This window comes from Pieris napi, chromosome 5, assembly GCF_905475465.1.
Source record: "Pieris napi chromosome 5, ilPieNapi1.2, whole genome shotgun sequence".
In the NCBI taxonomy this organism is placed as follows: domain Eukaryota; kingdom Metazoa; phylum Arthropoda; class Insecta; order Lepidoptera; family Pieridae; genus Pieris; species Pieris napi.
Genome location: NC_062238.1, coordinates 7,341,881 through 7,361,363, shown reverse-complemented (window position 1 = coordinate 7,361,363; position 19,483 = coordinate 7,341,881). Strand labels below are relative to the sequence as shown.

Genomic DNA, 19,483 nt, shown 5'->3' with positions numbered 1-19,483 from the left:
AGTAAATGTTACTATTTATTTGAAACTCACTTATTGAAATTAATATATTATTTGAAATAGCATTGTGTAAGCTATTTATAATTATTTTTCGGTCACATAATGCCCTACGAGAACTTAGAGAAGGTTATCGTGATTGGCAACACCGAAGGACGTTCGCCAACGAGATCCTCAAAATGATATGTAAAAGAAACGCAGTACCAAAATTGTTGGAGGATTATTCGCGCCATAACTTACTATACATCTGAACACGATACTCAGATATGAGTTACCTCGAGAGAGAGATTTATATTTTTAAATGAATTGTGATATAAAAATAAAATACAATATTCTCATACAACCGTTTATTTATACTTCATATTTACATAAAACCATTATTATTCGTAACTTATTGTGTAATGCGTTATCGTGGTATCACAGTCCTAGGTTCAATGACGTCAGAGTCTTAGATCCTAATCTTAGGTCCTAGGCAAGATACATGTCAAGCTGAGCTTAGATATAAAGAACAATACGATTAACATAAATAAGCAATTTCAAATTAAAAACGATTCATAGTTCTGCTAAGATAAACTTACTAAATGATAATTATAGCTATCTACCAGGGGCTAAAATCTAATTGAATTCTTTATAAACACATTATGTTTTCAAAATTGTTGCACTCTAAAGAATTGTTCCCGAAATTATAGAACAAGTTAAGCTAAGTTCTATAACATAATAATAAAAGTAAAAATCTGAAAATAGTATGACATTAAAAGAAAAGTAAATTATATTCCTATGGAAAGTTTCAAATGAAAACAAAAAGTACCACTAACATTACGCATAAATAACTATATCATCGTTTCTCTTCGTATAACTTGCTGAGAGATCAATAGTGGTAGCCACCGGCGCCACCGCCACCGGAACCGGAACCTGAACCGCCGAAACCACCGCTTCCGGAGCCAAAACCGCCTCCGCCAGATCCCTTGAAACCTCCCGTTCCGGAACCACCGAATCCGCCGGAACCTCCAGTACCACTGCCAGATCCGCCGAAGCCTCCAGAACCGCTGCCAGAGCCGCCAAATCCTCCAGAACCACTACCAGAGCCGCCAAATCCTCCAGAACCACTACCAGAACCTCCGAAGCCGCCGGAGCCGCTTCCAGATCCGCCGTTATATGCGCCTTCCCTGTAAAATAATATTTTAAGATTTCTTGATTTGACTCCACAAATAGTCTTCTTTGATGCCAAACCAAACCAAAAGACATTAAATGTTGACATGATGATTTGTTTGTAAACAAAATCACATTTACTTTATCAATTAATTCGCAAAACAAATAACTGAAACTCACGAAGATGGGTTGCGCTTGTTGAATTGAATAGATTGAAGGATGGCTTCAGGGATAGGAGGAGGAGTAGGCAGGTGGTCACCGACTGGATGGAAGCCGTTCTCATCAGCTGTGTAACTAAGAGAGATCTGCTGTCCTTCAGGAGTGCGGAACGAGAATCCCCCCTCGGCCGTAACAGCTGGTCCTTCTGGACCTTGGGCTCTTGGTGAACCTGTCTCTTGAGCTTGGATGCCGTTGCCAGTTTCATAACTGTAAAATTATAATGACGGTGTTTCATAATTTAGAAATAAATCGGCACTTTCTGCGGTAAAGTTCAGAATGTAGCCAATCATTTTATTACTTAGAAACTTATACGCAGCTTCGGTCAAAAGTAAATTTAATGGATCTTCAAACATTGATGCATTACACAAGTTCCATTGAAATTTCAACCTTATTAAATTCACTGCAAATAATACAACTAGTAAGCCTAGTCATCTAGCTGGTGCTGACATTTACGTCATAAGCAAGCTTTCCTAATTACGATGAACCAACTGCCAATTGATCTAAATAGAGCTACAAATCCTGGTGCTATGTTTTTTTTTTATTTTTTTAAAGACAATTCACACCAATTGACCTAGTCCCATGCTAAGCTGGTGAAGCTTGTGTTATGGGTACTAGGCAACGGATATACATACATATTATAGATAGATATACATATAAATACATATTTAAACACCCAAGACCTAAGAACAACACCAAATGCTCATCACATCGATGTTCGCCTCAGCCGGGGATCGAACCCGGGACCCATGGATTCGCAGTCAGGGGTACTAACCACTAGACCAATGAGTCATCAATTTATATTATTTATTTGAAGGATATAAAAGTGAGGACGTAATTATGAAGAATTTCCATCACATTTTTCTTGCAAGCTACTTGTAGCTTGTTTTTAAAGTTTAATGAAGTGAGGAAATAGAGCTTTTATTATACTTGTGCAACTATGAGTTGCTAATTATTAGTTAAACAACTTATGCAAGGGAAAACCAACAGTTAGGTAACTCAGTCACATTTCATATAACTTTGAATTAGTTTACTTAGAAATTAGTGCAGTTAATTAGTTTATTAAACATAATAGGGTCTGCAACATTTGAATAATATTAAGATTGCACCTACTAGTTGAAGATTAAGAATGTTACACTATTTCTTGAATATTATATAATGAACATACTGAGAAATTAATGCAAAGATTACGCTGTGTTTTGAATTAAAAAGCTTTAAACTAATAAAGTGTGTAGGTTATCGAAGCTTACCTAAAACGATAATTTCCGTCGCCATTGTTCACGTTTTCGTACTTTACTATTGGAATGTTGGCACCGCCGGAACCACCAAAATTTCCGCTTCCGCCCGACCCTCCGCCGAATCCGCCGCCCAAACCTGCAATTTTTATTCTTTTGTTAAAAAATAAAATCAAAAAATATTTTATAAACGTTTTTATTACATCACATTTGTTACTTTGTTTTTCCATACGATACCTTTACTTATCTAGAGTTCATATTAATTTCCATATCATAATTTAATTGCCTTCAAAAGCCTTTAACCTGTTTGTTATCTTTTTCTTATTATATAATTAGTATTAAAAAAATCTCATTTAAATTTCAGGCGCTTAATTTTATCAGCCAAAACACTTACCTGCATTTCCCCCACCGGAACCGCCCCCAAAACCGCCACCAGATCCACCCCCGAAACCACCTCCGAGCCCGGCGTTGCCTCCACCAGATCCTGACCCAGCGCCACCGCCAAACCCAGCACCAGGCCGGGGTGGAAGGTACTGTGGTTCAAGTCTCCCACATGATACGATCGCTATCACCGCCGATAAAAGTAATGTCTGAAACAATAAATAAATTATCAGCCACCTTTATATTGAGTGTAGATGAAAAGTGCAAACATTACTTTTCGTAATAATAATCTAAGAAAAAATAGGGACTATAAACAAATTTTTATTCCTCTAATAAGTACTAGAGTAGTGTTGGCATAGTGAGTACAGCGTGGAATCTTATCCCTGAAGTCGTAGGTAGGGGCTTCGAGCCCCTGTGCACTATTGGTCTTTCTGTCTATGTGCGCATTTAAAACTCGCTTGTACGATAAAAGAAAACGTCGTAAATAGCCCTGGACCCAAGAAGTCGACGGTGGCCTCATAGAAATAGAAAAACAAATCACGAAACAGATATAAACATTTCAGACTAAAAGGTTGTAGCGCCACTGATTTGAAGTTAATTATAACTGCAAGAGAATATATTACACGATAAATATTAAGAGTAATCTGTAGTCAGCATAGTTTGCCAATAGAAAATACTTGTGCATTAGGTTTCGCATCATGCATCAAATCAATAAAACATAAGCTTATTGAAGCTTCATATATTGATATGAATGACCTTTTGAACTTTCACTGTTCTCCTCACATCAAGACTGCAATAAATAATTAATAAGTTCACCGTACACGATCCTTATGACACCGTTAATCGTGAGAAGATATTCCGATGATTACACAAATAACCTAAACTATAGAGCCAATCTGTTTGTACTAAAATTATAGGTTTTTAATTGTTACAGTCGATACGAATATTTTAAATTGAGTTTGACTAATTTCCGAAATAACTGATTAATATTAAATGTAAAAGCTAAGCAAAAGTAAATAAAAAGCGGAATTTAGAGAACAAAATGTATAAATAGGAACATCTATAATGTATTCATTTGATATTATAGACAAAATTCTGTGTCAGCTTTATTGATCTAAGGCGAGCAGGAGTTTAGTCATTTATATCTACAAATCCCAAATAAATATTATATATACACGAATATAGTAGATAGTTACTTAACAAATTTTTAAAAGTATATTCTGGTCTTTTATTAGCCTGCATTAACAAAATTAATAACAAACACGAATGTCGCGGTTAGAAGATAGTCGGTAGTAAAGTCACATCTATTCATGAACACCCATAAAGCAACTTCTGCCTTTCGAGTCGTGATATGCCGTATTAAAGTAAATGAAGTAACTTTAAAACCGTATAGATTCTTCATAAAACCGCGTAAACTTTCTCGTTGAATATGTCAATTTTGAACAAAATTTTGCGAGAATGTGAAAAGGAAATGGTGGCAAACTCAACACATAAAGTTAACTTTTCCAATTCTAACACAATTTATACTTACTAATATTGTAGTTCTATTTGTTAAAAAAATTAATATATGACGTTTTTAATTTTCAGCGCTTTATCCGCGAAAAAAGTTGTAAAAAGAATCTCTTAGCGATTATTTTCAAGAAACTTACCGTATACATTATCCTATATTGTAGAAGGCAGGCACTCTTAGATCCGTCGTAAGCAGAATACTGTAAGATAGGATGTGCTCCGTTTTATATGGCTCGATTTTGCCCTTTCGCGGTTGCTTCACCTTGTGCGTGCTGAAGCTATCAGCTGAGGATCCGTGCTTTGGTCTCCGCCTTAGGACTATCTAGACCGTTTAGGGCTTGACAATGCGGATGACAATTGAAGAATAGAAATTGTAGTAAAGTAACTTCATCTTTTTAGAATAGCTTGCGATGTTTTACGTAGGAAAAGTAATTCAAAAATTAAATTGATCACATTTCTACACTACTTTTGTGAATATAAAAATGCACACGGAATGTGCATGTTTCATGCATCTTTATATCCATCCATTTCTGATTCACATATCTTATTTGACAAATAATTTTCACAAACTAGAGTTAGTTTAATGGAAGAACTGATTTCGTGCCCTTCCCACATTAGTGAGATACCATTCTTAAAGTTTACTCTGTAACCTATTACTGTCGCCGCAAATATCATCTTAATAGCATTTGTCGGGATTTGGATGTCTTTTAGTAATCGCTGTCTTATATAAAGCGTTAATTATAACGTTGAATTAGTTTTGAAGTAGGTAAGTGATATCTTTATCAATTTCTTTTCCTCTTGTAAAATTACATTAAAAAATCTGTGTTTGGCTCAAAATTCACACTGCTCCAAATATATTTTCCGAATGGATTTTGTTACATTATGTATTAGTATGCCGCTTATCCTAGTCTGTATTAGTTGTGATGTATCTGTAAATTATTTTATTTGTTCAAACTTTATTGCATATACAAGAATTTGAAAAAATTATTAAATGATGCGATGGGCTACTGTGCGATCTCTTACAGCCAATCTTAATTTAATTTAATTATACATATTTTAAATTGTGCATTATTTTTTCAGTAACCTTCCTTCCTTATAAAAATACAAAACACAAACACAAAACACGAATAAGATTTGACAAACTTATTTTTCACTTAAAAGTTTTAAATAATATTTGCTTTGCTAATTGTTAACCATTACCTGTACACTTAATGTTTCATTATACTCTATGTCCCAATCTGTAAAAAAATACCCTTGTACACGTGGTATTTTTTATTTATTTATATATAATAACATATATGTTATTTTTTTCGTGAATTAATTTCATATTTTTTTTGAAATAGAAATATGGCATTACGACATACTAAGTTCCCACCCACCCATCACACTACGAGTATAACCATAGCTATAAATACGTAATATTTTTATGTCAGCGTCCAGTCTCCAGTCAATTTTCTTCATTTGTACCATTCCTTTATACTCTCTCATACCATCATGTACATTATTAAACAAAATTTAAAATATTTACGCATGTTTTGGCCATGATTTCATTAAAGAGCAATTCCCATTATAAGTAAGCGGGGAGTGACATTATAAGTTAGTTAATCGGGTGAGGTGATAGCAATATAATTGGTATAATAGATTAGATCGAAATTGGGTTACGTAATGCCTATTCAAAGCGTTTTGTGATTATTATGTCGCTTATTCCAGGGTATACTACAACATAAAAATTTACGCGGAACTTCGTTTACACAACAAATTGCTTCACTGTACCTGTAGGACTTTAATATACATGCGCAAATAGCTTCGTTTACGTCTATTAAAATAAAATCAGGTAATGACTGAGCCATCCTTTTTTGAGGGTGAAATATTGTTAAACATTTTATATATTGTACTTTGTTGATTTAAATTACAACATAATAAATAATAGTTTAAAAAAACACGCACGCTGATGTGCTTTAAAAGCGTGTTTTTTAGTTTTTTTTAACTATTATTTATTTTTTAGTTAAATTTTTTTTTCGGATTATTGCATTGTCATCGATATTTGGCAGGTGCGCAAAATTTGAATAAAATCTGTCCGTTTAAAGTGGGTCAAAATCGAGTCCGAAGGAGTCGGTTACATACATACGTACATACATACAGGTGAAGCTAATATAAAGCGTGTAAAAATCGTTGTTAATGATTATATTAATACTTTATGTGTCACTCAACCTACTTTCTTTGCAAATTAAACAGCTTTTCATCGGAAACAATTATTGATTCGCCGGGAATTGAATCCTAATGCGTACGCCATGTGCGCCGCTATTAATATGTGGAGGCGATGTACGAATTGTATTCGAAAATAAACAATGTAAGTGAAATAATATATAATCAGTATTAAGACATTCGAATCTATTGTATGCAATTCAACCGTTTAGCTTCTGCAAAGGTGTTTATTTCCATCTCACCTTTCATGAACATCGTTTAGGTGTCTACAGATCATCAATCATTCGGTTACCGATTAAGTTTTGGTTAAACAATTGCTTTTTGCACGTTTCTAAAAATATTGGTATTTTTTGATAACTAGTGGCCGTGGTGAATTTTGAAATTGGAATTTTTAGATTCTTTTGTTAGATATCATCATAGCTACTCTGTTAATTTGCCAATGTGTTTGTTGAGTGTCATACAAGCAGTAGTGTGTGTGTGTTTTTTTATTCATTTAATAGGCTTTAAGCAATTCTTTTTCTTATAGTCTTTAACTGTGTCCAACTTCATGTTCATTCATCTTAATTCCCTTAAAAATCTGTAAAAGTTAAATTAATATATCTATACTATTAATCTGTACAATGTTAAATTAATATATCTATAATATTATAAAGAGGAAAGATTTGTATGTAAGTATATTTGTAACGAATTGGCTCAAAAAGTACTAGACCGATTTTAGAAATTCTTTCACCATTTGAATGCTACAATATCACTGATTACTTTACTTTTATTTTTACAATTACTGATAGGCAAAAAAGGGATCCTTAATAAAATTACAATAATGGTATCCAAGGTGTAAAAAATGCCTATAAAATATATTTAATCGCATGCGCTGCAAAAACTATCGATGATAGAACAAAAAAATATTCCACAATATTAAAGGACATCAATAAGTACGAAACTGTTTAAAAAATAAATGTCCACCCGTGCGAAGTAGCTAGTAGATAATAAAACTTCAATATGTGTCAAATTCCCGCAGCACCCTTTTTGACGTGACAACGTCTTATAATTCGATGGAGCCGGCTGCACGCACGAAAAAACATGACTCATGCGGCGTTACCTCGCTCTGAGGCGTTACCTGGCTCTGAGGCGTTACCTCGCTCTGAGGCGTTACCTGGCTCTGAAGCGTTTCATTTAAAATTGACATGATTGTATTTATGCGTTTAAATAAATGTAACTTAATCAATTCAATTGTGATTTCCATTTACCCTCCTTCTGTATATCCATACAAAATATCTATCAAACAAATAAAATTAAAATTTTCTTTTGAAAAATGCAACCATTCCATCAGTATTTTCTTATGACTAGGGATGTGAAAATATTATCGATTATTAATTAAAATTAATTAAGCAAAAATCGATTTTTTACGCGATTTTTATATTTAAAATAATCGATTAATAATCGATTATTTTTATAATTGAAAATCAATCATAATCGATTTTTTATCTGCCACCTCCCGACATTATGTCTGGTCTTTTATAACCCGGACCTCGAACTATTAGGGATATTCGATATACAACGATGTTTACAATGCGATACATTGAATCCGATTCTATGAAGATGCATACTCGATGCATTGATGTTTTTTTGTAAAACATCGAAAGGATGATAAAACCTGTTAATTTTACAAGAACTCAAGTTTGAATGGAACACTATAATTTAAAAGTAAAATCAATTTATTCAGCAGCACAAGACTACATACAATTAAAAAGACAACAAAAATACTGCAATGTGCTACTGAAACGGCATACACTCAGCATTTATCAAATTTCACGTACAATCTATCAAAACGAGACTTAGAGAAAAGTTACGAGAGAGTTAATTTCGATTTTGATTTTTGATTATTCTTAAACGTTAATTTGTGTTCATAAATTCTATTGTTTATTTTTAATTAAAAAAAAAATGAAAAATAAAATATTTAGGGTGTTTATTTTGAAATTAATTCAAAAATTATGAAAAAATCGATTAATTAAAAAAGTCGATTATTTTTTTAAGAAAAATCGATTATTTATTAATCGATTATTTTTTTAGCATGAAAAATCGATTAATAAATAATCGATTCTTCATGCAGAATGTCACATCCCTACTTATGACGTTGTCACGTTCAACTATCGTCAGTAAACCGAGTTTACAGACAACCGATTTTTTTAAATACTTTTTGTACACAAACAAGTTTGTGTTGGGAGCTCATCTGATAACCCACCATTCACACAATACCGGGATGACTCAGGAAATTCATTAAACTCTAGCCTGGGGTTGAGATATATAGATCGAATCAAGAATAGGTGGAAAGGGTGTGAATTTAAAACGACCATAGTTTCGTAAGTATGTATACTAAAGCTATGTATATTATGTTAATTATAAACTCCTATATTTGCCCTATTATCGACCCAAACCCCATACAAAACTTAATATATACCATAAGATATATCAATACTTCCGTCTGGATATATTTTTTTATGAAATCATCACATAATAATATGCAAAAATATGCCTGTGTACATGTTCATTTATTGAATTTTAATGTGCTCGTGAGATGCTATAAAGATATTAAAAACACAATTTGTAAGGTTAAATGTTTAATTGTTTAATTGATTTTCGTTTTAATTTAAGTCGTACCTAATTACTAATTTTGCAGAATATTTATAAATATTGGTCTTACAAATTATACTTTATATAAAGAGTAGTAGGATCTCCCATAATATGCTTTCTATTAAAATGGTATGTTAAAAATGTGAAAGTAGCCTAGTGGCTTTAGCGTGCGATTCTCATCCCTGAGGTCGTAGGTTCGATCCCCGGCTGTGCACCAATGGACTTTCTTTCTATGTGCGCATTTAACATTCGCTCAAACGGTAAAGAAAAACATTGTGAGGATTCCAGTCAGTATTAGACCCAAAAAAGACACATTAACAAATGATCATGAAACAAATACAGAAATCTGAGGCCCAGACCTAAATAGGTTTAGCGCCACTAATTTTTTTGTTAAAAATGTAATGAAAAACATAAATACTACCTACTTCAAGTAAAGGTTTTTACTACTAGGATTAACTCTTATTTGTAAGCAAAATCTTATAAAACATGGGCTAGAAAACAGCTTTTCTGTTAGAGCCGTGTTGACCTCAACGTAGTGGCTTCAACGTGCTACTCTCATTTTTGAGGTCGAAAGTTCGATCCCCGACTATGCACCAACCGTTTATGAGCGCTCGTACTATCAGAAAACCGGCATGCCTTCTATGGCAAAGAAATTATATCAGTTTAATAATAATATTATTTACATATTTTATAGGAATGTGATCATTACTAAGGAATGTACTCGTTATAAATCGTATATGTATTGTAAAGGCGAGTGATGTCAATATGCGCGTGCGCATGAAGGTATCAGATCTCCAAATGTCACATAGCTGAAGATCGCGTCCGTGAACGAGGCGACCCCATGGTATAATAATATTAGGTTTGCATATTACTGTAATTTAAATAAATTTTTATGGCAATTTTTACGACTATAGGTTCCGCTGCCCATGTCCTAAGTGCCAGTCTGTAATATTACGTTCTTATTTAGCGGTCTCCCTTGCCCCCAAAAGAAGCAGGAGTATGGGGCTCGACCCACACCAGAATCTCTGCTATTGAGAGACTGGGTGGGCAAAAACCACTAACTAACACCTCAAGTGGTTCCTACAAGGCCTGTTAGGCACAGGGGTCTTTTTCGGAACCTATCTCGTAGCACAACCTTAAACGCGGCAACGCACTTGCATACCTTCTGGTGGTGCCCATAATCGGCAGTAAACTCTTCTTGTTCGCCTCTTGACCTACAAACAGAAGTAATTTAAAAAAAAGTGTGTGTGTACAAAGTACACATGTCAGAAGTGAAACTTCAGTGGCAAACTAATCTTGAAGTGTTGTTCATATTTATACAAATCTAAAAGTTTAGATTTCCGATACTTAGAGGGACGGAAAAAGGAAGATATGTTAGGAATTTAATGAATTTAATTGTCATTAAAATATTAAGTATCGAATAATAAATAATAAATAATAAATAATAAATAATAAATAATAAATAATAAATAATAAATAATAAATAATAAATAATAAATAATAAATAATAAATAATAAATAATAAATAATAAATAATAAATAATAAATAATAAATAATAAATAATAAATAATAAATAATAAATAATAAATAATAAATAATAAATAATAAATAATAAATAATAAATAATAAATAATAAATAATAAATAATAAATAATAAATAATAAATAATAAATAATAAATAATAAATAATAAATAATAAATAATAAATAATAAATAATAAATAATAAATAATAAATAATAAATAATAAATAATAAATAATAAATAATAAATAATAAATAATAAATAATAAATAATAAATAATAAATAATAAATAATAAATAATAAATAATAAATAATAAATAATAAATAATAAATAATAAATAATAAATAATAAATAATAAATAATAAATAATAAATAATAAATAATAAATAATAAATAATAAATAATAAATAATAAATAATAAATAATAAATAATAAATAATAAATAATAAATAATAAATAATAAATAATAAATAATAAATAATAAATAATAAATAATAAATAATAAATAATAAATAATAAATAATAAATAATAAATAATAAATAATAAATAATAAATAATAAATAATAAATAATAAATAATAAATAATAAATAATAAATAATAAATAATAAATAATAAATAATAAATAATAAATAATAAATAATAAATAATAAATAATAAATAATAAATAATAAATAATAAATAATAAATAATAAATTATTAGAGGAAACTCTTTGGTAATTTGCATACATATTATATCGTCATAGTTCGTTATTTAAAGTTGGCGTTGCTATGGTCTTGTTATGTTTTTATATTGTCACTTATTAATAAACTGGACTGCTGCATGCGACTACCGCTGCACACTTATAACCCAACAAAGGTTATGGGCCCAGTCATAGTCTAGTAAATTAAAAAAAAAAAAGGGGGAACTAGAGTGCTTAACCTAGTAACGATGGCGAGTGTGCGGATAGAATTACTAAGCCGTGATAATTACGACTCATGGCGAATCCAGGCCCATGCTCTATTGATCAAGAGCGATGTGTGGGGCTATGTGGATGGTAGCATTAAGAAGCCAGCTGAGCCAGCAGAGGCGTTGCTTTGGGAAGCGGCGGATGCAAAGGCGAGAGCGGAGATTATTCTCTCAATAAGTCCAGGTGAGCTACGACACATTAAGGGGACGAGCACGTCGCGAGAATGCTGGTTAAAATTAGAAAGCATCTTCGCGTCTTCGGGTCCCGCTAAGAAAGCGACACTGTTAAAGCAGCTCATATTACACAAGATGTGTGAGGAGGACGACATGCGTGAATATCTGTTAAGCTTCTTTGAAGCCAAAGAAAAGTTACTAGACATGGACATAAATATAAATAATGATCTTGCATCTATTATTTTACTCTATAGTCTGCCCCCAAGTTATGAGAACTTTAGATGTGCGATGGAGACTAGAGATTCATTGCCAGACCCGAATTCTTTGAAAGTTAAAATTCTTGAAGAAGATGCCTCTAGGCGACAGCAAAGGAAGGAGACAGAGAGGGGGTCGTCAGCAATGTTCGCTAGGAGAAAAACCACGAAGAGTTCTACATCTAAAAATCCGCAGAATTATAAACCGGATCAAGCGTTTAAATTTAAATGTTACAGATGTCATAAATTTGGGCATAAAGCTTCGGAATGCCCGTGTAAAGGAACAAGGCAGGACTCAAAATGTGTTAGTGAGTTAGGTGCTAGTGAGAATTTTAACTCATGTGTTCTATCTGTTTCAGAGTGTAACGGAGTGATTGGTTCGGGATGTGGAGGAAACTGGCTCATAGCTAGTGGGTGTACATCACACCTTTGTAGATCGAAAGGAAAATTTGACACCTTGACAAATTGCAGTAGTAAGTTAAGTTTGGCCACCAATGTGAGTACATTTGCAAAAGGTAAAGGAACTGTGAGTTTGAATGGGGAGGTTCCGATAAAACTATCAGACACTTTATATGTTCCCGATTTGCGATGCAACTTAATTTCCGTATCTAAAATTACAAGCAAAGGTTTTAATGTAACTTTTAAGAAAGATTCAGCTTATGTAACCGATTCTGAAGGGAATATTAAGTTCATAGCAGATCGAAAAAACAACCTTTATTATATGCGGGAGGGCCATGCTTCTGTTTCTGCGATTTCCGAAACTAAGAACGATTTACTATCCTGGCACGAACGTTTAGGTCACTTAAATGTGAAGGATTTAATAAAAGTATTAGGTCATGTGGGCATTAAAGTTGATATGTCAAATATAAATATTTTATACGACTGTAAGTATTGTGTGCAGGGTAAGATGACTTCTTTCCCATTTTCCAAGTCGAGTGGACCATGTGACGAAAAACTGTCCATCATCCATTCCGATGTAGTTGGGCCAATTCGAAATGAAACTGTCGGTGGTGCAAAATATTTTGTCACGTTTATTGACGATTGTACTAGATGGTGCGAAGTTTACTTACTGAAGAGTAAGAGTGGTGTTCTGGAATGTTTCAAAGAATACAAGAGCTATGTTGAGAACCTTACCGCTAAGAGAATAAAGTATTTACAAACTGATAACGGTGGAGAATACTGTAATAATAAGATTGATCAATTCCTGAAACAAGAGGGGATAATAAGAAGACTGACTATACCTCAAACCCCACAGCAGAATGGCGTAGCAGAACGAATGAACAGGACATTAGTTGAAATGGCTAGGTGTATGTTACTTTCATCTAATCTCTCAGCAGGTTTTTGGGGAGATGCTGTATTGGTGGCATGTCATATTAGGAATCGTTGTCCCACGAGTAGTTTGGGTGGTACAATTCCGTACGAGAAGTGGTTTGGCTCTCCAGTGAAGATTGAGTATCTTCAGAAGTTTGGAACTGAAGTTTATGTTCTAGACAAGAGTCCAACCAAGGACAAATTTGCTGCCAGAAGTGTCAATGGAATATTTATTGGATATCCAATGAACCAAAAGGGATATAAGGTATGGATACCAGTAGACCATAAAACCATTATAGCTAGGGATGTGAAATTCTGCAAGACGAGGCTCGATACTAATGATGACAGGAAATCGACAATTACTCATGATCCTTTTCAGCTAGATCAATTTTCTGCTGATGTTGATACACCGAAGCCGAAATATGTAGAGGTGGACGTAATACCAAGTACATCTTATTCAGGAACTCGAGAAATGATCGTGGAGACGACTGATTCACCCCTTGGTTCACCTTCTCTATGTCATGAGGAAGATAGTGAAATAGCGCAAGCTGATACAGAGGTAACGTATAAGAGAGGTCCCGGAAGACCAAAACTTCAGAAAGGCCAAGTTGGCCGACCTAAGAAGGTCTATAAAATGATACCCAATGATAATAATGGCCGTGCAGAAGAAACTTTACCTGAGGATGTTGCGTTGACTGTGGAAACTTCCTTAGGGGATGCCCTAAGTAGCGCTGAACGTGCTCTATGGGAGGAAGCAATATTGTCTGAGGTCAAAAGTCTTGTAAAAAATGAAACATGGGAAATTGTTCAAAAGCCGAGAAATCGAAAAGCGGTAGGATGCCGATATGTATTGACAACGAAGCTTAACGTTGACAAAACCGAGAAGAAGAAAGCACGGTTGGTAGCCAAGGGCTACAGTCAACGATATGGCATCGATTACCGAAACACTTTTTCACCTGTCGTCCGACTAGACACGATAAGACTGCTTACAGCACTCGCGGTTGAATTAGACATGGAGATACACCAGTTGGATATCAATACTGCATATCTGAATGGATATCTTGACGAGGAAATTTATATGGAGGTTCCAGAATTGTTGACAGAGTGCTTAGGTAGAATTATTAAAGAAGAAAGAGACGAAAGCTTAAAAGAGCAGGCTCGTAAGATGTTAAATGATCTGAAGACAGGTGGAGATGTATGTCGATTGAAGAAATCACTGTATGGCTTGAAACAAGCTGGACGTCAATGGAACAAAAGACTTGACAATAAATTGAAGTCAATGCATTTTAAACAGTCTTTGAAGGAACCGTGTCTCTACTATTTGGACGGTAACTCCATTGATACGTCTATATACTTAGCGGTTTATGTTGATGATTTACTGATAGTTTCACGCAATAAAGGTCTCATACAATCTTTCAAAGATGAACTTTCCAAAGAGTTTGATTTAAAAGACTATGGACTGGCGAAATATATTTTAGGCATTGACATTGTCAAAAATGAGTATGCCACGAAACTGTCACAACAAAAATATATTAATGATTTGATGATAAAATTCGGCATGGAGAATTGTAAAGAAACAGTGACCACGCCGATGGAGGTGAATTTTAGACCCGATGGTTCACAAATTCCGCTGGAGAAGGAATGTCCATATAGAGAATTAATCGGAAGCTTGATTTATCTTTCAGCAGGAACTCGTCCGGATATCACACACGCCGTGACAAGATTAGCAGCGTTTTGTGATAATCCTGGACAGATACAGTGGAATGCGGTGAAAAGATTACTTCGTTATCTTAAGAGGACAGCCGATTATGGACTGATTTATCGAAAAACAGGTAAGAGCTTAATTGGTTATTCGGATGCTGACTGGGCAAATTGTCCTATAGATAGGAAGTCATACTCCGGGTATGCTTTTTTGTTAGGAGGGGCTGCGATTTCATGGAAATCCCAGAAACAGAAATGCGTAGCAACTTCAACGTGCGAAGCCGAATATATTAGTTTAAATTTGGCGATAAAAGAGGCAGTTTACCTGAATAGTCTTATGAAAGAGATAGGGTTGCGCGATTTCGGGAACATAGTGTTGTACTGCGATAATCAAGGTGCCTTATTTCTATCGGAGGATCCAGTCTTCCACGCCCGAACTAAACATTTCGATATTCAATATTATTTTATAAGAAGTGTTTTAAGGGAGAATACTGACATACAATTATCGTATGTGTCTACCGAGGAGATGGCGGCGGATGTGCTAACAAAAGCTTTACAAAGACAGAAACATTACCGCTGCATCTCAATGTTAGGTGTAGATTAAGATTGCATGTCTGTATATTTTTGTAATGACTATTTAGTACATATTTGTTGTTAAATGTGTATGCAAATCAAGGGGGTGTATTAGAGGAAACTCTTTGGTAATTTGCATACATATTATATCGTCATAGTTCGTTATTTAAAGTTGGCGTTGCTATGGTCTTGTTATGTTTTTATATTGTCACTTATTAATAAACTGGACTGCTGCACGCGACTACCGCTGCACACTTATAACCCAACATAAATAATAAATAATAAATAATAAATAATAAATAATAAATAATAAATAATAAATAATAAATAATAAATAATAAATAATAAATAATAAATAATAAATAATAAATAATAAATAATAAATAATAAATAATAAATAATAAATAATAAATAATAAATAATAAATAATAAATAATAAATAATAAATAATAAATAATAAATAATAAATAATAAATAATAAATAATAAATAATAAATAATAAATAATAAATAATAAATAATAAATAATAAATAATAAATAATAAATAATAAATAATAAATAATAAATAATAAATAATAAATAATAAATAATAAATAATAAATAATAAATAATAAATAATAAATAATAAATAATAAATAATAAATAATAAATAATAAATAATAAATAATAAATAATAAATAATAAATAATAAATAATAAATAATAAATAATAAATAATAAATAATAAATAATAAATAATAAATAATAAATAATAAATAATAAATAATAAATAATAAATAATAAATAATAAATAATAAATAATAAATAATAAATAATAAATAATAAATAATAAATAATAAATAATAAATAATAAATAATAAATAATAAATAATAAATAATAAATAATAAATAATAAATAATAAATAATAAATAATAAATAATAAATAATAAATAATAAATAATAAATAATAAATAATAAATAATAAATAATAAATAATAAATAATAAATAATAAATAATAAATAATAAATAATAAATAATAAATAATAAATAATAAATAATAAATAATAAATAATAAATAATAAATAATAAATAATAAATAATAAATAATAAATAATAAATAATAAATAATAAATAATAAATAATAAATAATAAATAATAAATAATAAATAATAAATAATAAATAATAAATAATAAATAATAAATAATAAATAATAAATAATAAATAATAAATAATAAATAATAAATAATAAATAATAAATAATAAATAATCTATAAATATAAAAATGAAACCCGTTTTCCGTTGTCACGACATAACAATAATAACATGAAAACGGCTTGACCGATTTGTCTGATTCTTTTTTTAAAATATTCCTTGAAGTACGAGGATGGTTCTTACGGAGAGAAAAATTAAAAAAAATTGAGTGAAAAAGACTAAAAACAACACTTCTATATTCCATACAAAATATCCGTAATAATATTTAAAGGCAATTTGAACTCTAATACCATATCATAAAGTTCAAGTGTTAGTGGAGGGGTTCCGGGTAAATTTTTATTTTTTGACATAATGTATTTGTTGTCTTATCAATTTTCTTTTTTTATCTTACTAGCTAGACCGGTGTCCCGAATAGCAGAATAAGTATTAAAAAAAAATAAAGAATCGACTGTTAGGCGGTACGATGTTCGCCAGGCCAGCTAGTAAATAATAAATAATGTGACGGTAAATTTTTTTCCAACGCCGATAAAGAAGTTTGACATCAAAAAGGAACATCGCGCGTAACCGAAAAACGTGACGCGTAACGAAAAAATGTTACACTGAATTTTTTTCCAACCCCGATAAAGAAGTTTCACTTCAAAAATACGGTTTGTGTGACATGAAAGAGGCTATCACAAACTTTATAAAAATAATTGTAGATGTTTTATTTAGTTTTCATCATATTAAACTACATTGAGACAAAACGCATTTATACCTGATCTTATTGAACCACTGTTGACCCCTAAAGTACCATAATTGAAAACAGTCTGCTTTTCGACCGCATTAACACGCGAATCGCGTTTATTCGTGAAGGATAATTATTAAAACCGAAAGTGTCAATGAGATTTGAATTTTTATTACATTCACTTATAAATGTAAATGTAAGAGATCTTTTATTTAATTTAAGTACCTTTATTACGCTATCAACGAATATATATTAATTGCTGTTTTATTTAGATATTTTTCATAAAAAATAACAAAACGAGTAGGATTATCAAAAGAAAGCTTTTTAATACTTGAAGACCTGTCCTAACATATGGACTTCAAACTTGGGCGACCACTAAAGCCCAGCCCATACAAAGCTACAGGTGTGTGAATGATCGATGGAACGATGTATGATAGGGAAGAAAAGAATAGATAAAATAAAGATTCATTAAGAAGAGCAACTAAGGTAGTAGATGTATCTGTTTGTGTAATGTATGATGAATAAATAAACTTAAGTGGAAATGGGCGGAGTACATGGCAAGAGAAACAGAAATGGGGAGCAAGAAAGTACTAAAGTGGTATCCAAGGTACAATAAACGCAAAAGTGGAAGACAATTTAAAATGTGGATAAGAGGAGGCCTTTGCCACGAAAGGGCACTTATTAATTAAGAGATTATGTGTAAAGTATATAAATACTAAGTGAAGAATGTTCATTTCACTGCCACTCCCCGTGATGGAACTATATTCAATCGGCCTCGATCCGACGTTTCGTCATGAAGCTAATATTTCACGAATATCCTCATCACGAGCGCATTATCACAATAGGGTCTAAATACAGTGCTTTATTGCCGTAACAAATTCAAGATAACAATTAATACTTTGAAAAAGTTTTTAATTTGCTAAATCGATAGTCCCATGGATCATGTCTACGAAAGGTTTTTGGAACGATATAGTATCGTGTTGCCGTACAGTAACAATTTTGCCCGCGGACCGTTCTTCAAAAAATATTAACTTATTAATTGTTTGAATAGATATGCTAAAGCTAAGGGTTCTCAATTAACTTATAAAATCTCAAATAACTTCTCAAATTAAAATATAACAAAACGTAACTTAGAAGGATTATACGAGTATTTTTAAAATGATTTAATAGAAGACATTTAATAAGAATAGGCAACAGATCTGTACCTGATGCATGAGTAACGAAAGCTGTTGCGGTCGTTGAAGACGTAATATTATTATTATATTAATTTAACAATTCATTAAATGGCAATAGTGTAATTTGCATGACATATGAGGGCACTTGTGGTGATTACGCGCAAGATTAAGATGAAATACTTCGTCAAACTCGTGATATAGGTTCACTGGACAGTGTGTTCCCAGATACCATTCATAAAAGTATTATTTACGACATTTGTTGGTTACATTGTATAAATTATAATGAGTAACTTGAAGTTATTTATATCATTCTTAAGATAAAAGATATTATTAGTTGTGTGTGGAAACAATCATAAAAAAGTATATTTTCGTTTTTATGCTACTTTAATTCCGAGTTAGATTCCAATATTTTTTACAAAAGATTTCACTTATTTTTACGAGCGAGTTATTCTTAGTTCATTCTCCATTCCCACGAGGCCACATTGCCCTCGTTATGTAAATAAGACCCTAAAAAGGCATCTTTTTTCAGAAACTAAGCCTGAATCCGAACATTGAATCAAAATTTGACTTCTACATGAACTGAACT

General features: G+C 31.8%; 1 protein-coding gene across 1 annotated transcript; it reads right to left on the bottom strand.

Moving 5' to 3' along the window:
* Positions 1-326: 326 nt before the first annotated feature.
* Positions 327-4,729, bottom strand: LOC125049840 (pupal cuticle protein 20-like). Its single transcript, XM_047649307.1, has 5 exons — positions 4,625-4,729; positions 2,989-3,184; positions 2,610-2,733; positions 1,324-1,569; positions 327-1,160 (listed from the first exon to the last, which is right to left on the bottom strand). Exons 1-5 carry the CDS (start codon positions 4,631-4,633, stop codon positions 863-865), a joined length of 873 nt encoding a protein of 290 aa, XP_047505263.1. The 5' UTR covers positions 4,634-4,729; the 3' UTR covers positions 327-862.
* Between the last annotated feature and the right edge of the window lie 14,754 nt (positions 4,730-19,483).